Source organism: Artemia franciscana, unplaced genomic scaffold (assembly GCF_032884065.1).
Source record: "Artemia franciscana unplaced genomic scaffold, ASM3288406v1 PGA_scaffold_52, whole genome shotgun sequence".
Lineage (NCBI taxonomy): Eukaryota > Metazoa > Arthropoda > Branchiopoda > Anostraca > Artemiidae > Artemia > Artemia franciscana.
Window position 1 is genome coordinate 525242 of NW_027062693.1, and position 20332 is coordinate 545573.

Genomic DNA, 20332 nt, shown 5'->3' on the forward strand with positions numbered 1-20332 from the left:
TATCATTTTAATTTAGGCCTACATAATATGCTGATATTTATTCCTTAAAGTCTTAATAATCTTTGATTTATTAAATTTAAACATTTAAGATGTGTTTTGCCACTAAAGTGCAAATTATGTTCTGGTTTTGAGAAGGCATCGGGTTTGTCAGACATATTCATGTTAATTTCTGCTTATTTGAAGTTCACTTGGTTATTTTTGTAATTTCTGTTCGTTTTGAGTTTCATTATTTATTGATGGCGATTTGTGGTAGATTATTCAGATTTATTTCTCCACACTTTTGGTTTAATGAAGTTCTTTACTTTCCTTTGATTTATTTTTCTTACTTTTTTTGACTTGTGGAAAAAGCTTTTTAAATTAATAAATTAACAAGGAGATATTGGATAGTGTCCCTTATTTTATGGTTTATGGTATTTTATGGTACTTTTTGAAACAATAAAAAACTTTAACGTAAAGGGCGAGGCGTTGAGGGGGGGGGGACAACCCCTTTCATATAAGGAATAATTTCTGTTCGTTTTAAGTTTTAATGTCGCTCCTTACTTGCGTTAAAACAAACTTTTTTTCTTTCATTTCTGAACGTTTTTAAATTAATGCATGTTTTAATTTTTGCTCTCCGCATATGAATAATTTAAACGAAATTTGTACTTATTTTTTTTGGCTAAATGGCTTTTTCTTAGTTTTGATCGGACGATTTTGATAAAAAAAGGGGTGGGAGAGGAGGCCTAGTTGCCCTTCAATTTTTAGTTACTTAATAATGCAACTACAACTTTTTATTTTTTTTATTAGTAATAAATATACGTTAACTTACGTAACGAGCTTCTATATTTGTATATTTTTATTACGTATATGAGGTGGTTCCCCCCTTTGTCAATATCTAGCTCTTTACACTAAAGCTTGAATTTTTTCCCAATTCTTTAAGAATGACCCCTGAATCATAAAGGCCGTAGAATATATAGTTGAAATGAAAATTATGTTAAATCTGGCCTGGAAATTTTGGGAAACAGGAGGAAGGTGAGAATCAAGACTTTGCCCCGGGCTCAAGAGAGGCTATAACAGCCGTGTCTGAGATGTATACCAGGTGATGGAAAGTTTTCGTCTCGTCACTGGTACCCAAATTGATATTGTGATAATATCAAATGTGATATTCCCAAAAATCACAAAAAATCACAAAAATCACAAACGCTATTAAGCGTCTGATGTTTCTTGGCATTTTTTCAGCGAAATAACATACCAAACTATTTTAATTCATGAAATTGGCAACATTGGATCAGTAACAACCATCTAATCTTAGTTTTTTCTGCAAAACATAATTCCGAAGCTCAAAGAAACGCAAATCACTAGGTGAAGCTAGTGTTTTTTTAGCCACCAGCGTCAGTTTCCACTCTTACAATTTGCCCATACCTTTCTTTTAAAACCATAGCGTGGCATAAAAATGACATACCAAGAACTGGCACAGAGAACACAGACCTTGAGCAGACATGAAGCATAACCAATAAAAATAGTCTACATTTACCCCTCAAAAATACAAATATTTTTAGAACAGTATTATGCCGATGACTTCTGACACAACGACATCTTTCGCACTGCCTGTCCCATACACATTGCCCTGTATGGGACACTTATTTTAAAGGAGAAAGTTTGGTAGTTATTCATTATCCTGGACGCACTCGCGATGTTTGCTTTTCCGATCTGAGTAAATTGGTTTTCCTCTCGCGATCGGTTGTAATTAGCTTATTCTTTTGTGAGATAAACTATGGTGCAGGTATAAAGAGGCGGTTAGGCCAGGTTAGGTATGCGTTCTTGGCGACCTACTTTACATAATTATTTGTCGTAGTTTCCATGTTTTTGTTTCTAAAAGTATTGTATTTTCATCATACTTTGGTACATTTCATTATAATTAACCTAACATCATTTCATGAGTGTTTTCTGGATAATATAACTAATTACGGAAAGTTTTCCCATTTTCCGGGATTAAAAAAAAAACGTTGCGATAAGATTTTCAACAGTACCCGCTCCCCCTCCTGGTACTGTGGGAAAACTCATTGTTAAAAAACTAAATGTTCCATTTTTACGGAGTGCGAAAATGAGCCTTTGTGTCTACGATGGGACATAAAACCAACTAGAGGCTAAAATCCAATCAACCATTCATGTCATGCCCCATAAATTTTTGACTTTGAAAAAGCGAAATTTAAACCGTTTGAATTCTATTCAATACCCCTTGACCACATGTTCACGTTGTGTTAATCGCTGGGTCACATTTCTTTGATCTTTTCAGACTGCAGTGAAAATAGGGAAAAGATGAAAATTAGAAAACAATAAAGCAAATAGAGTGGGATTGTCCTTGACTATTTTTTATCTTTCATTCGTTCGCTCTCTCCCTCACTTCCACTCTCTTTCTATCCCCCCTTCCTTTTTCTCTCCCACTTCCTCTCTTTTCCCCATTTTACTTCCTTCTTTCATCCTCTCTTTATGCCGCACATGTCACGACTTATATATATATATATATATATATATATATATATATATATATATATATATATATATATATATATATATATATATATATATATATATATATATATATATATATATATATATATATATATATATATATATATATATATATATAGTTGTATGCAATTTGCTTGTTTTGTTTTTTATATTTTATTCCATGTTACCCACTTTTTAAAAGATGTTCCTTTGTATTTAAAATTAAGAGAAAAACGGGTTTAATTTAAATAAAGCAGTGGAACAAAAACGAAAAAACAAAACAAGAACAAACCATTAATGAATAAAAAGACAAACTCAAAACGCGGGGGACGGAAATAAAAAAAAATTAATACAACTCGGGTTCTAAATTCTTCCTGTTCTGTTGTTACTCATTGTACAAGACAAAAACGATTGTTTGCAGTAGCCGAATTATTGGAACATTCAATGCAACAAACGCTAATTTTTAAAATAGTTCGTATATCAATATAAGTAGCAGTAATTAATACGTTTTATAATTGCTTAACTATGAAATAAAGATAATATAGAGTTTGAAAACTCCTAATGCATCCGAAAGATGAGTTCGGCACCATCTAAAAATATCTGATAATCCTCGATCAAGAAAAGACAGTATAGTTATTCATACTAAAAAAAAAAGTAAAAAAAAGCATAGTTGAAAGTTTTTCGTATCTTTATAATGTTTGATATTGACCTTTGCAAATTACTCGATCTCTCAAACTAGAGGATATAGCTGCATATATCCATCTGACTCCACTTCGGGTTGAAACATTGGTAAAATTTTGGCTTCTACAAAATAAGAAGTTTGGTTTCATATTCTTAGAGTATAGTGTCACGAACTTTGGTTAACCATTTGTTTCTATACTCAATAAAAAAAAGGTGCTAATTTAAACTTCTAAATTAATAAGTTTAATTTAATGTAAAAAGTCACGAGAATAGCAGAGTCAGCAAAACTAGTTTAGGTTAAATTGCTACATGATAGTGAGGTCCTCGGGGGTATTTACGACTAAATTATCCAATAAGCAGCCATCTATCCTTTACAATTGACATACTTTATGCACATTGACAATGAAATCTATTACCCCCTCCGGCTATCTATCTTACCTTGAGGAAATAAGCTGTGCCGTGAAACCATTGCTTTTATTGCTTATTATTTCTTTATCATTTTTAAAATTATTATCATTTTTCATTATTTCTTTATTATCTTTTTTGATTTCTTTATTTTTTGTTAATTTTTCTTCTATGTGTTCACTGCCCTTTGATTGTGTGATGGGGAGTTTACCCCCCCCCCCTTCTTAAGCGAGGTTTCTGTCAGTTTCTTATTTAATAGTACTACTATTAAACTACTTTACTTTTCTAACAGTTTTTTATGCTTTGGACTAATTCTATTTAATTTAAATTGATTAAAAATAAATATTCCGTTCTTTGCAGTGGGTTATAATATGTTATAATGCCGAGGAATCAGGCACGTCAATTGAGTTTTTTTTGGGGGATTGCTCCTTTTCTGTTTTATCTATGCCTCCATAGATTTAAAAAAAATAAAGTCTTTGGTATTTTCATTGAAAAATATACTTTTTGGTATTTTCAATGAAAAAAAAACTTTTTTGGTAGTTCCATCGAGAAAAATCAAAAGAACAACAAAATTGCCCTCCTCTCTAGATTTCGAAAAATGCATTTAACCTCCCACCCTTCCCTTAACTTTCGTGAATTGATTTAACCCCTTCCCCTTCCATTGTGTTGCCAAGCAACATATCTGATATGTTGATTTGGAATCTATAATGATTTTTTCGTCTATCATCTTAGGTTTTTCACTATGTGACAAAACTTTTTTTTTAAGACTCTTAAGTTTTGTCTGATTTCAGGCGATCTCTTAGGGATCCTTGGCCTCTACTTCCCGTATCTCAAATACTTCCACAGATTCGTTTATTTAATGTTAGAAAACTATTTCTTCTGGACTTAACCCGCATTGAGACTAAACGTTGCATTTCTTAGACGGTCATAAAGATAGTAAAAATATAAATATAATGCGACTTATACTATCAAACATCACTTAATAATGCCACAAAAATCCCATTAACAAAAAAAAAAAAAAAAAAAAAAAAAAAAAAAAAAAAAAAAAAAAAAAAAAAAAAAAAAAAAAAAAAAAAAAAAAAAAAAATAGCCCCGGTGGAGAAATGTATTCATGGTTCACTTTCACAATAAACTTAAAAAAAAAACTATCAGAATGTTACAAGGACAGTTAATAATCCAAACACAGTTCTGAAACAAATACTACACCAGCAAATTGTGTCAAATTCCGTACAAATTATAGTCAATACATAATATGGTGCAATACCCTTTGACAACTGAGCTACGATGATTTAAAGATGCTACATAATTTATCGTTATTTTGGGTTTCTACAGTATTTCCATATTATTTTGTGTATTTTGACCATTCTTCTTTTCTCTCTTGTTTTAATTCATTAAGTTAAAAAAATTTTTAACTGAAAAATTCAACATTAAAACTCAAAACGAACATAAATTATCCTGTATTCCACTCATCAATACCTCGCTCTTCACGATAGTTTTTTGGCACTTTTGAAAAAAAACTTCTTATTCTAGTTAATTGGCCCTTGTGTTTAAGGAATCGTTCTCTAAGAATTTGGACTAAAGTCAAGTTTTAGCGTTAAGAGCGTGGAATTGAGGAGGGGTAACCCCTCATATACGAAATAATCTCTGTTCGTTTCAAGTTTTAGCCACCCCCCCCCCCTCCATGAAAGATTTTCTATTTTCACGCAAAATTCCTTCATGGAAAGTTCCTCCCTCGTCAAATTCGCCCCCTCCCTTACGCAAAAGTCCTCCAGACAATTCCACCCCTGATGAAAATTTCCTCTGGAGCATCTCCACAGGTAAGATTGAGTCGGCAAAGAGAAAGTAAGACAAATTGGAAGGATTTCATATGGGATTTCTGACAAATTCCTCCAGTATTTATTTTCACCTGTAAATTTCACCTCTGCCATCGCAAACTCTCCCCCTCCCACGGAGAATTTCCCATGTTTAAACTCCCCATAAGAAAATTTACCCTTCTCCCAAAATGTCTGCGTACTCCCCAATAACCAATGAATTGAAGTCTTCGGTTTCGAATATCAACGTTTATTTAAACTATTTTTGATATGTCGATTTCAAATATTTAGCCTAACCGTATTTTCGTCTTTCAACTCAAGTTTGGAAATACGACACAATTTTACTCCCTTAAAATTCAACCTGAATTATGTTTGGTTTCAAGGACATACACAGGGGTTACAGAACCCATACCTAATGTATTCCTGTTATCGATGTTTTGATAGTTTTCCATATCTTTTATATAATCTGATTTTCTTTTTTTTTTATTATGTATAAAGTCCAGCCAATGCAGAACATACTTTGCGGCAATTTGTGCCAAATTTAAAGAATTTTTTTCTAAGATGTACTTCACCGTTCAGTTTCGAATATCATTACTGATCTAGTCTAAAAATGACTTTTAGATACTGAATATAGGTTGATATTTTGTTATGCATTCTAGTTTTTAAATATAATACAATAGTGTCCCTTTTTACTTAATCCAAGTTATGCTTGATGCCAAATTTCAAAAACTAATTTTTCCCCAGGATGTATTGCACCGTTCCATTTTGAACATTACTCAACTGACTCAAGTGGATGCAACTCAAACATATGTGCTCAAAGCCACATCTATTGTTAATGGAGTTCCTGCCACCACTGAGTATAGAATGAGACTCAGCTCAGAGCCCGAGCCTGTAAGAGGTAAATCCGTTTTAAAATTATTTACTCTTTTTACAATTTAATTTTACTTGCTCATTTCCGATCTTTTTTCCCTGGGATTCAGTGAAAAGAGAAGCATTAACTTACTTTCAGCTTATGCTTGAAAGCATCTTGTTTTTGAAGAAGAAGAAGTGTTCAGCGAATCCTGACTGAAGTGACACCCAAGCAAGCTAGTGATTATAGAAGGCACAGGACAACCGAGTGATACGAACGCATATAACCTATTGGTCGAACGCGTCAAACCCCAAACAACAACAACGTAAGACAATTACAAGAAGATTCCTCTTCTTGAATTTTTTCCCGTGCATAAATCAGTGGAAAGAAAAGCACTAACTTACATTCATATGATCATATGATCTAATGAGGGTGTTATCACAACCCTGTATTTATGTATATATTTTAAGAAAAAAAATTGTGAACCCCGGATTGATTTGCCATAAAAAAAAAAAAAAAAAAAAAAAACATAAAAAAAAAAAAAAAAAAAAAAAAAAAAAAAAAAAAAAAAACAAAACAAAACAAGGGTAATTTTATAGGATGACAAACCACCTCCCCTGTCCAGCGCTATAAAATAAACTTACAAGGAAAGAACCTTTGTCCTCCAAAAAATATTTGTGTTGTTTCATCCAGTATTTTCGTTGGCCTTGAAAACCCCTATTTTCAGTCGTCATTTTAAATTTTTTTTTTTTTTATATTGAATAAGAGAGATAAGATACTATCTATTTTCAAAACTCAATCACGAGCTCTCATAGAGCCGATTTCGGTTCATATGTCCAGTAAAAGAAGGTAAAATAAGGAACAACCAAGACAGCAAGTTGAATGTTAAAAAATCAATCTAGCATAGAAATGGTCCTTAAAAATTTAACATAATTTAATGAAGTATAACATTAAAACGAAAACTGTATCCAAGAACTAAAATAAACTTTATGCGATTAATTAAAAAACAACAGAGGGGGGATAAAATAATACTTTATCTTACTTAATGAGAAAGAACTATCACAGCCTGAAAAAGCGAAATTCGCATTCCAAGTCAAGTACTGTCAAAAGCAAAACAGTTGAAATCGAGAAGTCAAAATCATTAAGGATTTGAGAATAATCAGAAACATTAACAACTAAAAAGGATTGTGCAAACGAATAGATTAGGAAAAAATGAGATGAAATAAGCATCAGAAACTGGCAAAAATGAAAGTCGCAATAGATAAAAAAAGGGGAATAGTTATTGTGACCATACACCATCAATTTAAAAAAAAGAGATGGAGTTAATTAAGTGTCCTTAGTATATGGGGATTGGAAGTGGCAGACTTAGCCAAATTTAAGCAAATTTTATCCCTGCTTTCTTTTAAGGTGGTAGTTCGTATGGCTGAAAGTAGAAAGGGGCGTGAGATTTCGCTCTCTTTGTTAATGATACTAAGTGAACGCTTTTTGACCGACTCAATTTCCTTAAGCCTTGAGAAATAAAAATAACAAAGATGTTATGCTTTTAGGCGGATATTGTCTCAATGGGCAGTGCCATGTTAATACTGATCACATTCCAGTGATGTCTGTCGGAAAAGGAGGGCATTTATCCCCGTATATTTCTCCCTAATTTTAAATGCCCTTTTTGTGTTTTTCGTTAAAAAACGCCTTTTTTATTTTTATTGCTATTGAAAATATTGAAAAAAGGACAATTTTATTCCTCCCCTGTATTTTTAAAAGTACGTTTTGCCCTTCCCCCTCCGAATTTTCTTAGATTGCCGCTACTGCCACATTCACCAATATAATATGGTAATATCGAAGGATAAGACCAAAGCCAAAAAGCTCATGATTTAAAGCTGTAATAGTTCTGAGTAATAAAATATATTTTGGAAATCTTAATAGCAAAACTTAAGTTATAATTCCTAGTTATTAACAGGCTTTACCCCATAGTGATTCCAGTAAGTGCTACTGTATGCAATTATCCTAACTGCCTCTTAGGTAAGGTACCCTAGTAGCTTACCAGTATTGTATAGAATACATTGGTACCATAGTGCCTTGGTATGTTAAGTAAGGTATCACGGTATCATAGTACACGCTTATGAGCTGCTAGTAACCCCAAAGAAAATTCTAGTGGGAATTTCTAAGGAATATTTTGGCAGAAAATTGTCTATATGTTTGACTCAAAATGCTGTGAATCTTTAAGGCTTTTTATTATTAATTTTGTTTAGATTAATTAAAATCCTAATGTCTTCTAGTGTTTACGGATTACAGCTAGTTGTTGATGGAAAATCTCAGTATAGTAAAGTATGAAGAGGTCTTAAAGTATGAAGGGAGAGGGCTAACCATTTGCGCACGCAAAATGTCTTTCTTAAAGGGATGAAGTGGGCACAACTTCAAAAAAATGGACAAATTTTATGAAAAATATAAGGACTTGTAGCGGATCTCTTAAAAATGTTGTGATTCTTTGTGGTTGAGGGGGCATAAGTTAAAGACTGCTGCTGCGTGCCTTTCTAAGGTTGTCACGTAATTATTTATTGTGGAAAAGGATTGAAAATCCAGATGGTAATTTTTTAGGACAACATTTATCAATCTTTTTGAGTCGCCTTCGTATTCAGGAGGTATCTCCCTGTATGGCACGCATATAGTAGTGGCGTAAATTCACGGAAGCTAGGGGTGGGACCAGAAAGGTATTGTTAAAAATTTAGGGGAGGGGGAGGGGAGGAAGTGCAATTCTATTGTTTTTTACCTTTCCAATGAAAGTATAAACATGAACAAAAAATTGTAATATGGGTTGCTGACTCACCAAAGACTGTACTGTAGAAATTCGAATTTGTGTGTTCCTTGTGATAATTACTGAGAACCAAAACCCTTTCTAGTGGCGGCAATTGGTGGAGGGGCAGGTGAGGATATGAACCCCCAAGAATTTGAAAAAAAACCTTTTTTTCGGAATATTTTCATTGACAGATATCCTTTTGGTAGATATTTTCATTGTAAAAATTGAAAAAATGACACATTTGTCCCCTCCCTGGTTTTGGAAATATATTTTGCCCGCTCTAAATTTTTGTGAATCGACGCCAAGGCTCCCTCTCCCTTTATTTTCCCCTTTTTGAATTAAATTTGGAAGTGAAAGATGGTCAATCCTTCATTTAATATCCGAGTCAACTTGAATCCCAGGAAGGTAGTAGTGTTTGTTTGTATTCTTTGCGTTAGCTTTCAACTTGTAATTTGGTTCCTGGTAGACTCAGTGACACTTATTGCCAATTTGAGCAAAATACTTAAATTAGGTCAAATAGAAAAACAATAAATCCTCTTTTCCATAGTGATCCAAATAGAACCCTCCGAATTTGTCATAAAGTCAGTGATGTAAACCTAATTGATATCGATTTATATCCATTCCAGCTGTAGTTGGATTTGTATTATTGGTATTTCCTGGTTACATCTTTCCCCCAATTGATTATCCCGCTCTTGTTGTGTTCTTTGAGCTTTACATTGTTTGACTTTCTAAAAAATAGCTTTGAGGGGTGGTCGGAAGCATAGCCACAAACTGGCGCCTAGGGGTCAGGGTCATTTACGGAGTGCTGCTTTTAGGAACTACGCTTACAAAAAAACTTACTGCTCGCAAGATTAGAGTTAAGGGGGTCGAAGGGGGCCTTACTGGGTTCAAAAGTTTTAGGGGCGCAAAATTTAAAATAAAAGATCTAATACTTATAATCATTTTGTAATTTTTGAAATTTATTTCAAAAATTTATCCAATGTAAAATAAGAAATTTTAGATTTAAATAAACATTTTTTAAATTTGGCATGAAATAGTTTTGGGAGACGGGGAGGGTTTAATCAAGATTTTGCCCCGGGGCAAGAGAGGCCAGAAAGCGAGTGAAAAATGCTTTGATTACTTGTCAGTTTATAGATTGTTTCCTTATGGGTTGTCGATGGGCTAATTACTGTAAGAATAAAATCCTTTTGAGTGTAAGCTGGGTGGGAGAACTAAGCTCTGGCAATATCGAGGAAAGGATTCAGCAACAAATTTATTTTCTTTAATTTCAATAAACGACCTGACATAGGTATGGAGTAGGTGATCTTTAAAGAAGGTTGTTGGGTTAAGCATTGAAAGGCTCCCGGCTTTGTATTGATGGATTTTCGGGTTTTGATATCCAGCAGAGAATACAGAAAGTACGGACAGATTTTGTTTCCCTTAGCAAACCACCCTGGAGTGGCCGGAAAATAAGTGTTCGGATTTTCTTTAAGACGTCTCCTTTTCGGATTCCCTTCTCCTGGTACGAAACGTAGTCCGTGAAAACTACCGCACAAAAACAGAATGAAGGTGTTTAAAATACCAAGGATAGTGATAATGGAATCTGACATATTGAATTGGTACAATGGAAACAAACACCGCTACGTATTTCCTAGAAAAAATTATTAAAGTTAGAAATTTAGCTAAAAACATTTGGAACCAAACAACTTAACAAACTGTAGCCTTCCTTTGACTGTGTAGTTGTCTTTGGGAGCCGACAATGATTAGCAACTTTTATTTTTTTCGAACGAAAAGCGTTGTCAAAGTCAACTAATTGGTCATACTTATTTAATTCTATGGTACAACGTGGCTACACTTCCAAAATATGGTATTATCTTAAATACTTCATAATTGTGAAACTACGAAATCAAAATCTTAGAAAATCATGATTTGGAGGTATGAATATACCTTAGATGGGTTCATGGGACAAGAAACGTTTTAATTTTATATTCTGAATACTTCAAACATATTTATAATGACGATAGCTGATGATGAATAGGTTTATAAAATTCAGTCAGCGGGGTAAATCGTAAGCCTAATTGGTAGTGACTCATTTCTATCCCAGCTGTCAATGGATTTGTATTATTGGTTTCCTTTGTTACTCCCCCATTCAAAAATCATACCCTTTTTGCCCTCTTCGATTTGTTTGCAGTTGAAAAAAGTTTTGCCGGTTTTTTTATGGGGATGGGGGCAGGGTTCTCCCGGCCTCCTGGATCCGCGAGTGGAAGTTGATGGGCTGAGCACAGTGATATAGGAACCTAGTTTTTTGAGTGACATAGGACAGAAGTCTTTTAAACTTCAACTTAAACTTCATTCAGGCTTGAGCTGAAGTCAGTTGCTACACCTACTACACTATATAATTGTAGCAAGCTGATTGTTCTTGTTTGCTTCTGAAGTCAGAGCGTCCACAACGGCCATTTGAGCTGCATGAGAAAAAAGATCACTTATTTAAGCGTTTAATAATCTAATAAAAGTAAATAATCAAGACATTATTTTTCAATTATAACTGTCTGATTCAAATATGGAATCTATTTTCTGTCGAATGTGAGCTTCCGCCTTTTTTGTCTCTACTCTAGTGGAGGTAAGGGGTTTTCGTTTTGGATGCTTATAATGGCACTAAATTTGTTTTTGGTGTGTATCGTTGTCTCAAAAATAGAAGAAAAATGAGAATAAGCTTCAAATATCTGCAATTCTCGTAAAAAAAAAACTTTTATTTGGGCACTTGGCCATTTGGGATGGCCAAGGGTATTAACATGAAACTTTTAGGACCACTATTGCTGTCACTACTTTGTCTGTAGCTACGATCACTCGTGACTAAGACTATGAACAAATTGTGAGGACTTTCAAGTCTAATTGTTTGCAGCTTCGACTGCGAGTAGTTACGATCAGGACTGTGACTACTTGCAATTATGACTACATACGACTGCGTAAACTTAAGACCGTTAATAATTGTGACTGTGACTACTCGCTACTCCAAGTACAAATCAAATGCTACTACGGCTACTTGCGATTGTGACTAATTGTGGCAGCGACCGCAAGCACGATAACTTGAGCTTACGAATCCGAAAAAGTCGTGACTGCAACGCTATTGCTAGCGACTGTGACGACTATTAATGCTGGTAGTACTTCTGCGATTGGAAGTGTGCCTTCAAATACTACTGCAACTTCAACTATATCAACCAGAACTATTAAACTAAACCAAAAGAGTTTAACTGCATCTTGCGTGTGAAGATAGTGCACTGCATTCAGGTTGTCAAAAGGACTTATATGCCGCGTCTCACGGACGAATGGCTAGAGTTATATAAACCTTCGCTAAGGTTAATTGAGCATAGATTAAAAGAAATGGTTCCATAAAACATGCCTGCTAAGTAGCCGTGCCAGTGCTACTTCCAGTACTATATATCTATACATATTGAGCACAAGGACGGCTTAGTTGAGGTCCTTGCCGATATATTTACTTTGTTTTCGTTATCTGTTTCTCACTGTCTGAAAACCATTCTTGTTTTTTTTTGTCTTTCTATTTCATCACATTTTCATCTTTTTTTGTTCTTCGTTTACTCTTACGGCATTTGTAGCCAGTATGGTCTCAGAAGCTATTTAAAGACAAATAAGGAAGAATTTGGGATTTAGGTTAGTGTTGACCGTGTTTCAAAGTTTGCAAAGTAATTCATAAGAACATTTTAGGATATTTTGAGAGTAATTTACAAATTAATTATAAATCTTCTGAAATTAGGGGGTTGGAATCCTTACCATAGGAAAGGCCACATGCAGGATTTGTGTGTGTGTGTGTGTGTGTGTGTGTGGGTGTGGGGCTTACAAAAAAATTTACAAAATGCAAAAAAATTATATGTACTTTGCTACTTTGTTGAGTCGGACAGAAATTTCGTGGGGAGGAGGGGGGGGGGGGGCTAAGCACTGTAATCCCTTTCCCTGAATATGGGATCACTCCTATCAAAATGTGAATGTGTGAATTCACCGAAAGGTCTAAGCAGCAATCCCTATTCTTCGTTTATATCAAGGAAAATATAAAGTTCCACAATAGATTCCAGAAATCCAAACACCGGTACGCTAAATAAATTTGTGTAAATTAATACCTCTCAAGATGTATCACCTATTCTGCCACTCGTCAAATTGTGCTACCTTGTGCAGTGGTACAGTAAACCTAAGAAAGGCCAATAGGGCACTGACTTCCTGTCATCTGGTGTGCATCTCGGAATGCCATATATGCCGCACAGTTCTGCCACGCTTTGCACAGTCCTCAAAACGCTTTGCATAGTTCCACCACGCTGGTCACGTGCTACCTGGTGTATATGGTTTCTGGGAAAGAGCGACTCCTCAAAGAGGGTTACAATACTTATAATTGGATATTAGCTTTTCATTAAGCAATGTACTCAGATGAGATATTAGTTCCGAGTTTTCAATTGCGCTTTCCTCCTACAAATAGCTTTTCAGTCAGTAACACAAACATCATTTGTGTAATTAGTAACTGTTATGATAATTTAGAACTGCTTTCCCCTAAATCAGGATCCCCCTCCCTCTCCCTAGGCTGAATAATATTACGAATTGAAAATATGCAATAGTAGGGATTCTATGGAAATCAAGGCACAGTTGGCCAATGGCCATAGCAGGCAGCTGGGTAGCCTGACTATGGACGTCATTTCCCATATCATCAAAGTTTCAAGAACATTAAATAAAAATTTCCTTTGCTTCCTGGACCCATCTCAGGCCGACGGGTCCATTCATTCGTAAAATCCTGTATTTCTAAGGCTTTTCTCCGGTTTGTGTCATTATTATGAAGTTTTTAAGGTTTTCTTGTTGATTTTTCGCTCAAGCCTCGTTTTGAAAAGAAACAATCCTGTCCTCTACTAGCAAAAAATTGCGTAACTGTTTGTATGGAGGTCTTTATATATATATATATATATATATATATATATATATATATATATATATATATATATATATATATATATATATATATATATATATATATATATGAATTCCAGTTATTCTTTAAAACTATAAATTTTAAGATGCAAAAATGGTTGCGTAAATTTTCACTTGACCGATTCAAGCTATCTTATTGCATTTTCACTGGGCTAGACACTTAAATTTTAAATTAATATTTAAATTCTCATTAAGCTACGAACTCAGTTTGCATATGGATTAGATATCTCTTTTGCCCTATTCACAATAAGATTTTACTCATACCGAAATATAGACTGCGCTAATTCAAGGCAGTCAGAATTTTTCGTGGGAGTTTTCAACCAATCAAAATTTTTCATAAAATTTTTTCAGCCAATCGGAAAATCTGACTAGCGCTAGCTAAGTCTTGATATTAGTAAACTCTCATTATGAATTGGCCTTATCTGTCTTTCTTCATCAAAAGCCAATGAAGTCTTTAAGGAGCCTCTCCTGTTGTCAATAGGCCCTTAAATCAATAACAAAAATATAATTTGGGTAATTAGTAACTATTTTGGTAATATAATACTGCTGCTATCCCCTGAATTATGCCCCCTCCCCTTTCTCTACGCTTAATTATATGATGGATTGAAAACATGTAATCTGTGAAATTATATGGATAACAAACCACAGTATGCTAAGGGCTTCCAAGGGGGGAAACGGCTGGGTCAGTTGCCCCCCTAAGATTTCAAAAATACGATTTTGTTTTTTTTCGGGCTTCTTTTCACTGGCTGAAAATTGTCCTCGTTATTTTTCCCTCAACCGAGTTCTTTATGAGGCTCAGAAACTGACAAATAGTGTCCTTAAATTGTCCTTGTTGTTATCTTTTCCCTCAACTGATTCCTCAGTTAGGCTCAAAAACTGACAAATAGCCTGTATCCCATTAACACAAAAACAGTTATTACGGTCTCATAAAACTGGTAAACCACTAAGGTCTAAATCAAGATGTCCTTTTTTCCTCTCCACTTCAAATAATAAGCCGTGCTGGAAATAAACTTCCTGTAAGAAGCAATCAAAGGAGAAATACCATAAGCTATTCTCTAGCATTGCCGGAGTTGAGTTGGAGCAATGCCAAGTTTGGATTAGCACAATTCTCTTGAAAATAATGTCATAAATATATGGACAAGTATGAGATAATTCATAAATAAGTAAAATAAGATCATAAATCAAAAGTCGATTTAGATTTAAAGTCCTGTAGATTTAGAGATTCTAAGTATCCTCTGTAATGTGCAGCCTTTTTGGGGAGAGGAATTTTTTCAAGGCGCTAAAAACTAACAGACTATAGGAAATTATGAACACATATGATACAAGTAAAAAGTTGAAGCTTTGAAAGTTGGGACATTTCATGGGGAATGGGGTTTAGTATACGTATATTACAGTAACCTATGGCAATAGGAAAAAGGGGCACGAATGGCAGTGGGGCAATGGAAATTCCCTCCATCGAACCCCGTTTTATCCCTTCCAAGATTAGTTTTATCCCAATATATTCGTCTGCCCTCTTCAAAGGGTCCAAGCATAAACAATTATTATTGTTACTCATATAGCAATTGTTATTTAATACTAATTGCCCGCCGCTCAATTCGGTTTACTTCCAGTCTCTATTGATTTTTTGCTAGTTAACCCCACTTTAGCCCCAAGTTTTCTTGTCTATAGAAAAATGAATTTGTCCCCTTCCGGATTATTGAATTTTTGCCAGTAATGGAATTCGATTAAACAATTGGACTATAATAATCTCGCTCTTGTCGAAATAAATAAAAATAGAAGAAGACAATCTAAAGTCTGAACTAAGGAAACTCAAAAGAAAATTTTACTGTTCCAAAAACTGGATAACGTTGATTCGGCTAGCCTATGGTAGTGTTTAGTCTACCTATGACCAAATATATTGCTGTGTAATTAATGTCTCTCAATGAACAGTACCAGGGGACCGAGCTTCGCTGGATGAAAAGAAAGACATTTTTTTTAATCTTTTGCGTATAAAAACTGTAACATAATTATATTTGATGTGCTATAGAAACTGAATATTGGATATTGGGTACTTGTGACGTCATTCATATGAAAAATATTTTTCCAGAAAAAAAGATGAATAAATGAAATTATTTTTATTGTTTCTAAGATTTTTAAAATCTCTTTCGCAAAGCAACTTTAAGTTCCTTTTTTTGTTCTCTGTAGAAAGTAAAACCATTAGGATAATGGATGTCTGGGTATTTGTGACGACATTCATATGCTTTTTCCCAACTTTAAGGCCCCGACATACAATTATTGTTTTTTTTCTGTATATTTTGTATATCTCTTTCTAAAAATAAGTTAATTTCAATTCGTCCGCTGTAGAAGTAAGACCATTAAGGTATTGGACGTCTGGGTATTTGTGACGTATTTCATAAAAAATATTTTTCCGAAATTAGGGCCCTAAACGAATTTTTCCAAAGACGTGACCTATCTAGATGGTTTCTTACGCTTTTACAGGTGACCGAAAGTCATCACCCTCTCGGTCCTTTTAGGTTAAGTAAACCACTGCTCAGGGTGGTGGAATTTGACGAGTGATAGTTTAAACCCCCCTCACCCAAATTTTTTTTATCCGACTCAAAAAGTAGCAAAATGTATATAATTTTTGTCTTCGTTTTGTAAACTTTTTTTGTAAGCCCCTCCCCTCAAAAAAATCCTGGATGTGGCTTTGCCTAGGGTAGGGATTCCAGGACTGGTTTTACCCCTAAAAATGGTTGTATGCCAATTTTTAGAATGAATTATAGTGCCGTTTTTGAGGAAAAACATATAGATAAATAAATCAATATTCATGTACACAATTATTGTTCGTTTAATAATTAGATGCTACTCCAAAGTTTTTCTATCAAGCTTTCTACTTACAAATAGCTTTTCTTTCAGCAACATAATCATAATGTGTGCTGTTAGTAACTGTTTGGACTATACAAGACCGCTAATCCCCTAAATCAAGTTCCCCTTTCTCTTTAGGGTGAATAATGAGCGGGGTTGGAATTATGCATTCTGTGGTGTCAAACAAAGGAGTCTAATCATCATCTCTTTTCAGATGCTGCATCTGCTGGTGGAAGCACTATTGGAATAATAGTGGCTGTTTTAGCCATTTTGGTTATTTTAGCCATTGTCTTAGTCACAAGAGCCAAAGGACTCCTCTGCTTTAAGCGTGAGTAACTCCAATTCTTCTCTGTTCTTGGTTAGGTGTTTATTTTGTTCGTTTATTCGTCCGTTTTAGTTTTTTTTTGGGGGGGGGGTTGAGTAAAAAGGACTCTTCCAGGAGGAAATGGGACTATTTGAATAATAGTGGTTGGTTTTGATATTTAAATTATTTTCGCAATGGTTTTGGTCACAAGATTTAGAGGAATCCTCGATTTTAAAGCGCGGGCAACTCCAAATTTTCCGGTTCTTAGTTAGGAATTTTGAATATTGTATTGACGGATAGAAGCTGAGGCTGTTTCAATTTTTTTTTGGGGGGGGGGGAGTGAGGGAGAGCTTTTCGAGTGAAAAGCTCTCTTTCAAGATGTGACGGGGGACTTAAAACCTTGGGGACCGGGACTTCAGACCTTGTGGGTAGGAAGGGATATCACTTGCTGGCCCCTTAAATAGTAGATCCTAGTAAAAATCACAAAAAAACATCCCGAGTTTTCTTTAACTTTCTAGAAAAAAGATAATAAGAGAGTTAATTCTGAAGGTTCGGAATATGACGAATTATGTATGACGAAGGTTATTATGAATAGATATGACGAAGAGATAGGCACTGGATTAAACGTTTTTTTTTTTTTTAATCTTCAGCTAGCAATTACTTTGGGGAATCAGCAAGTGGGAGAGTTTTCATGATAGAAGGAAGATGATTTTAAATGGTGAACAGAAATATCGTTGCTTTCTAAGATAATATCTGGTAAGAGTAGAGGGATAAGACATTTTTTGGAATGGGGGACTTTGAGCAAAGGGGACTGTTGAGCAAGGGGACAGACAAAGAAGAACTGTCGAACTATAAAAAAATGGCTGGAGTCACAATCACGTAAACTGGGCCGTATTCAGGACTTTGTCCGAGGGGAGGAGGGGTACAGAAAAATCTTCCCTTGGATATGTATTGTATGTCTTTGCTAATTTTGTACAATTTTGAAAAAAAATTCTCTTTGGGGGAGGGATAACTCCCCCCTTCCTGAATATGGCTCTGCGCTAAAATATGCGTTTGAAAGTTTGCAAATTTTTGCTTTTTAACACTTAATTTCATTGGAAATTAAAATTCGCAGTTATAATTGGAAAAATACCAAGTTTGTTTGTTTTTTACGAACTTGATACCTCTTAAACTGGAACGACTTCTGAAGATGCCGCCTTGTCCCCTGAATACGCTATTGCTGGTATGTCACCTGGTCACCTGATTGGCTAATTTTGAGATGGTTTTGAGTAGGCTATTCGCTTAGTTACTAGTATGTTTCAACTTCAAGATATTTAGCCAGTTTAAGATTGAGCGAGATTTCTGACAGTGTAGAAATTGGCCCGACAATTTTTCTACTTTAAGTATCATTTTCTAATTGACGGGTTTCTCCTTGTCATGGTGTTTCAATTGTTTTTTTCCTCGAAAAGTTGCTGAGATCACGATTGCTTTGCGTAGATCCCTGTTAAATAAATTCTTAAAATGCCGTAGTACTAATAAATAACTGAAACTGATGATGTAGAAAAGTAGAAGATTTTCATCTTTAGTTCAGGATTAAAAAATTGTAAACATTCAGCAGAAAATGTAGAAGTGAAAACGCTGCCTTAGGCTATGTAACTATTTATCAAGTTGACAAGACGCACATGGGGAGGGTTGCATCCACGTTCAAAGTTCTACAATTGCCCAAATTCGCGTGCTACACACTGATTTTCGGCGCGACCGTAAAAATTTTTTTTTGCATCTGGCGGCTTCCGCCACGACACGCGCATATTTTATTTAAGTTTACTTATATTAGTTTTTAGGTCATTTTTTAAAAATCGTTACCTGATCAGAGCTATACCAGTTAGCCATATATAATTCAAGTATCCACAGAAACAGGTTGTTTTTATGGCACTTGCCCGTCGGCCAAGTGCCATATAGCGATCACAATTTCTGTCCGTCCGTCGGTCGGTCGGTCTGTTTTGCTGATTTGGGCACTTCCAGATAAGCTAGGCCGACGAAAGTTGGCAGGCGTATCAGGGACCGGACCAGAAATTAGAAATAGTCGCTTCCCCGATTCGACCAGAGGGAGGGGGTGGAGGGATGGTTAATTCAGAAAAAATTAGAAAAAATGAGGTATCTTCAACTTACGAACGGGAGATTGGATCTTAATGAAATTTGATATTTAGAAGAATCTCGTGTCTCAGAATTCTTATTTTAAATCCCGACCATTTCCGGTGATATTGGGGGAAGTTTGAGGTGGGAGCCGGAAATCTTGGAAAACGCTTAGAGTGGAGAGATCGGGATGGAACTTCGTGAGAAGAATAAGCACAAGTCCTAGATATTTGACATACCATACTGGATCTGCTCTCTTTGGGGGAGTTAGGGGGATTTCCAGTGCTTTGGCGAGTTCGGTGCTTCTGGACGTGCGAAGACGATGAAAATCGGTAGGCATGTCAGGGACCTGCACAAATTGACTTGAAAACAGTCGTTACCCAGATTTGACCATCTGGGGGGGGTGGCTGGAGGGAGGGGAAATCATGAAAATTGACGTATGTTTATCTTACGAATGGGTGGTCTGATATTAATGAAACTTGATATACAGAAAGATCTCATGTCTCAGATGCGCCATTTTCAATTCGAACCGGATCCGGGGGATTGGGGGGGGGGTGGAGGTGGGAAACGGAAATATTGGAAAACGCTTGGAGTGAAGATATCGGGATGGAGCTTGATGGGAAGAATAACCACAAGTTCTAGACACGGGATTTACATAACCGGACCGGATCCGATCTCATTGGGGGTATTGGGGGGATTTCCAGTGTTTCGGCGAGTTTGATAATAAGCAAGTTCTAGATACGTGATTGACATAGCCTGACCGGATCTGATCAATTCGGGGGAGTCGGAGGGATCTCTAGTGCTTTGGCGAGTTCGGTGCTTCTTGACGTGCTAGGATCTCGCCACAAGTGCCATATGATCTATTGGCTCTTGTTTCAGTAAGTTATACCTTTGCCTTAATGGTAGGCTACTATATGGCTCATTTTTCTCTTTATTTTATGTTTTCGTATGATTTTGGAAATTGTCTCCAACTTTGCCTTCGACCCCCCCCCCCTAGGATTTTGACAAATTATTCCCTTTGTCTATGATCTGCATTCTGTCGGGAAATAAATCCAATTTTTGCTTTTGTAGATTCTTTAGCA

At 35.3% G+C, this 20332-nt stretch overlaps 1 protein-coding gene across 3 annotated transcripts in view; it reads left to right on the plus strand.

The window, feature by feature from the left end:
* The window catches only part of LOC136041961 (nephrin-like), a 201499-nt gene that overhangs the window by 93355 nt on the left and 87812 nt on the right, over positions 1-20332 (plus strand). For all 3 annotated transcript variants that reach the window (XM_065726771.1, XM_065726772.1, XM_065726773.1), the window contains exons 6-7: positions 6132-6285; positions 17049-17162. In XM_065726771.1, coding sequence (XP_065582843.1) covers positions 6132-6285; positions 17049-17162 — 268 coding nt within the window. The remainder of the gene's footprint in view (positions 1-6131; positions 6286-17048; positions 17163-20332) is intronic.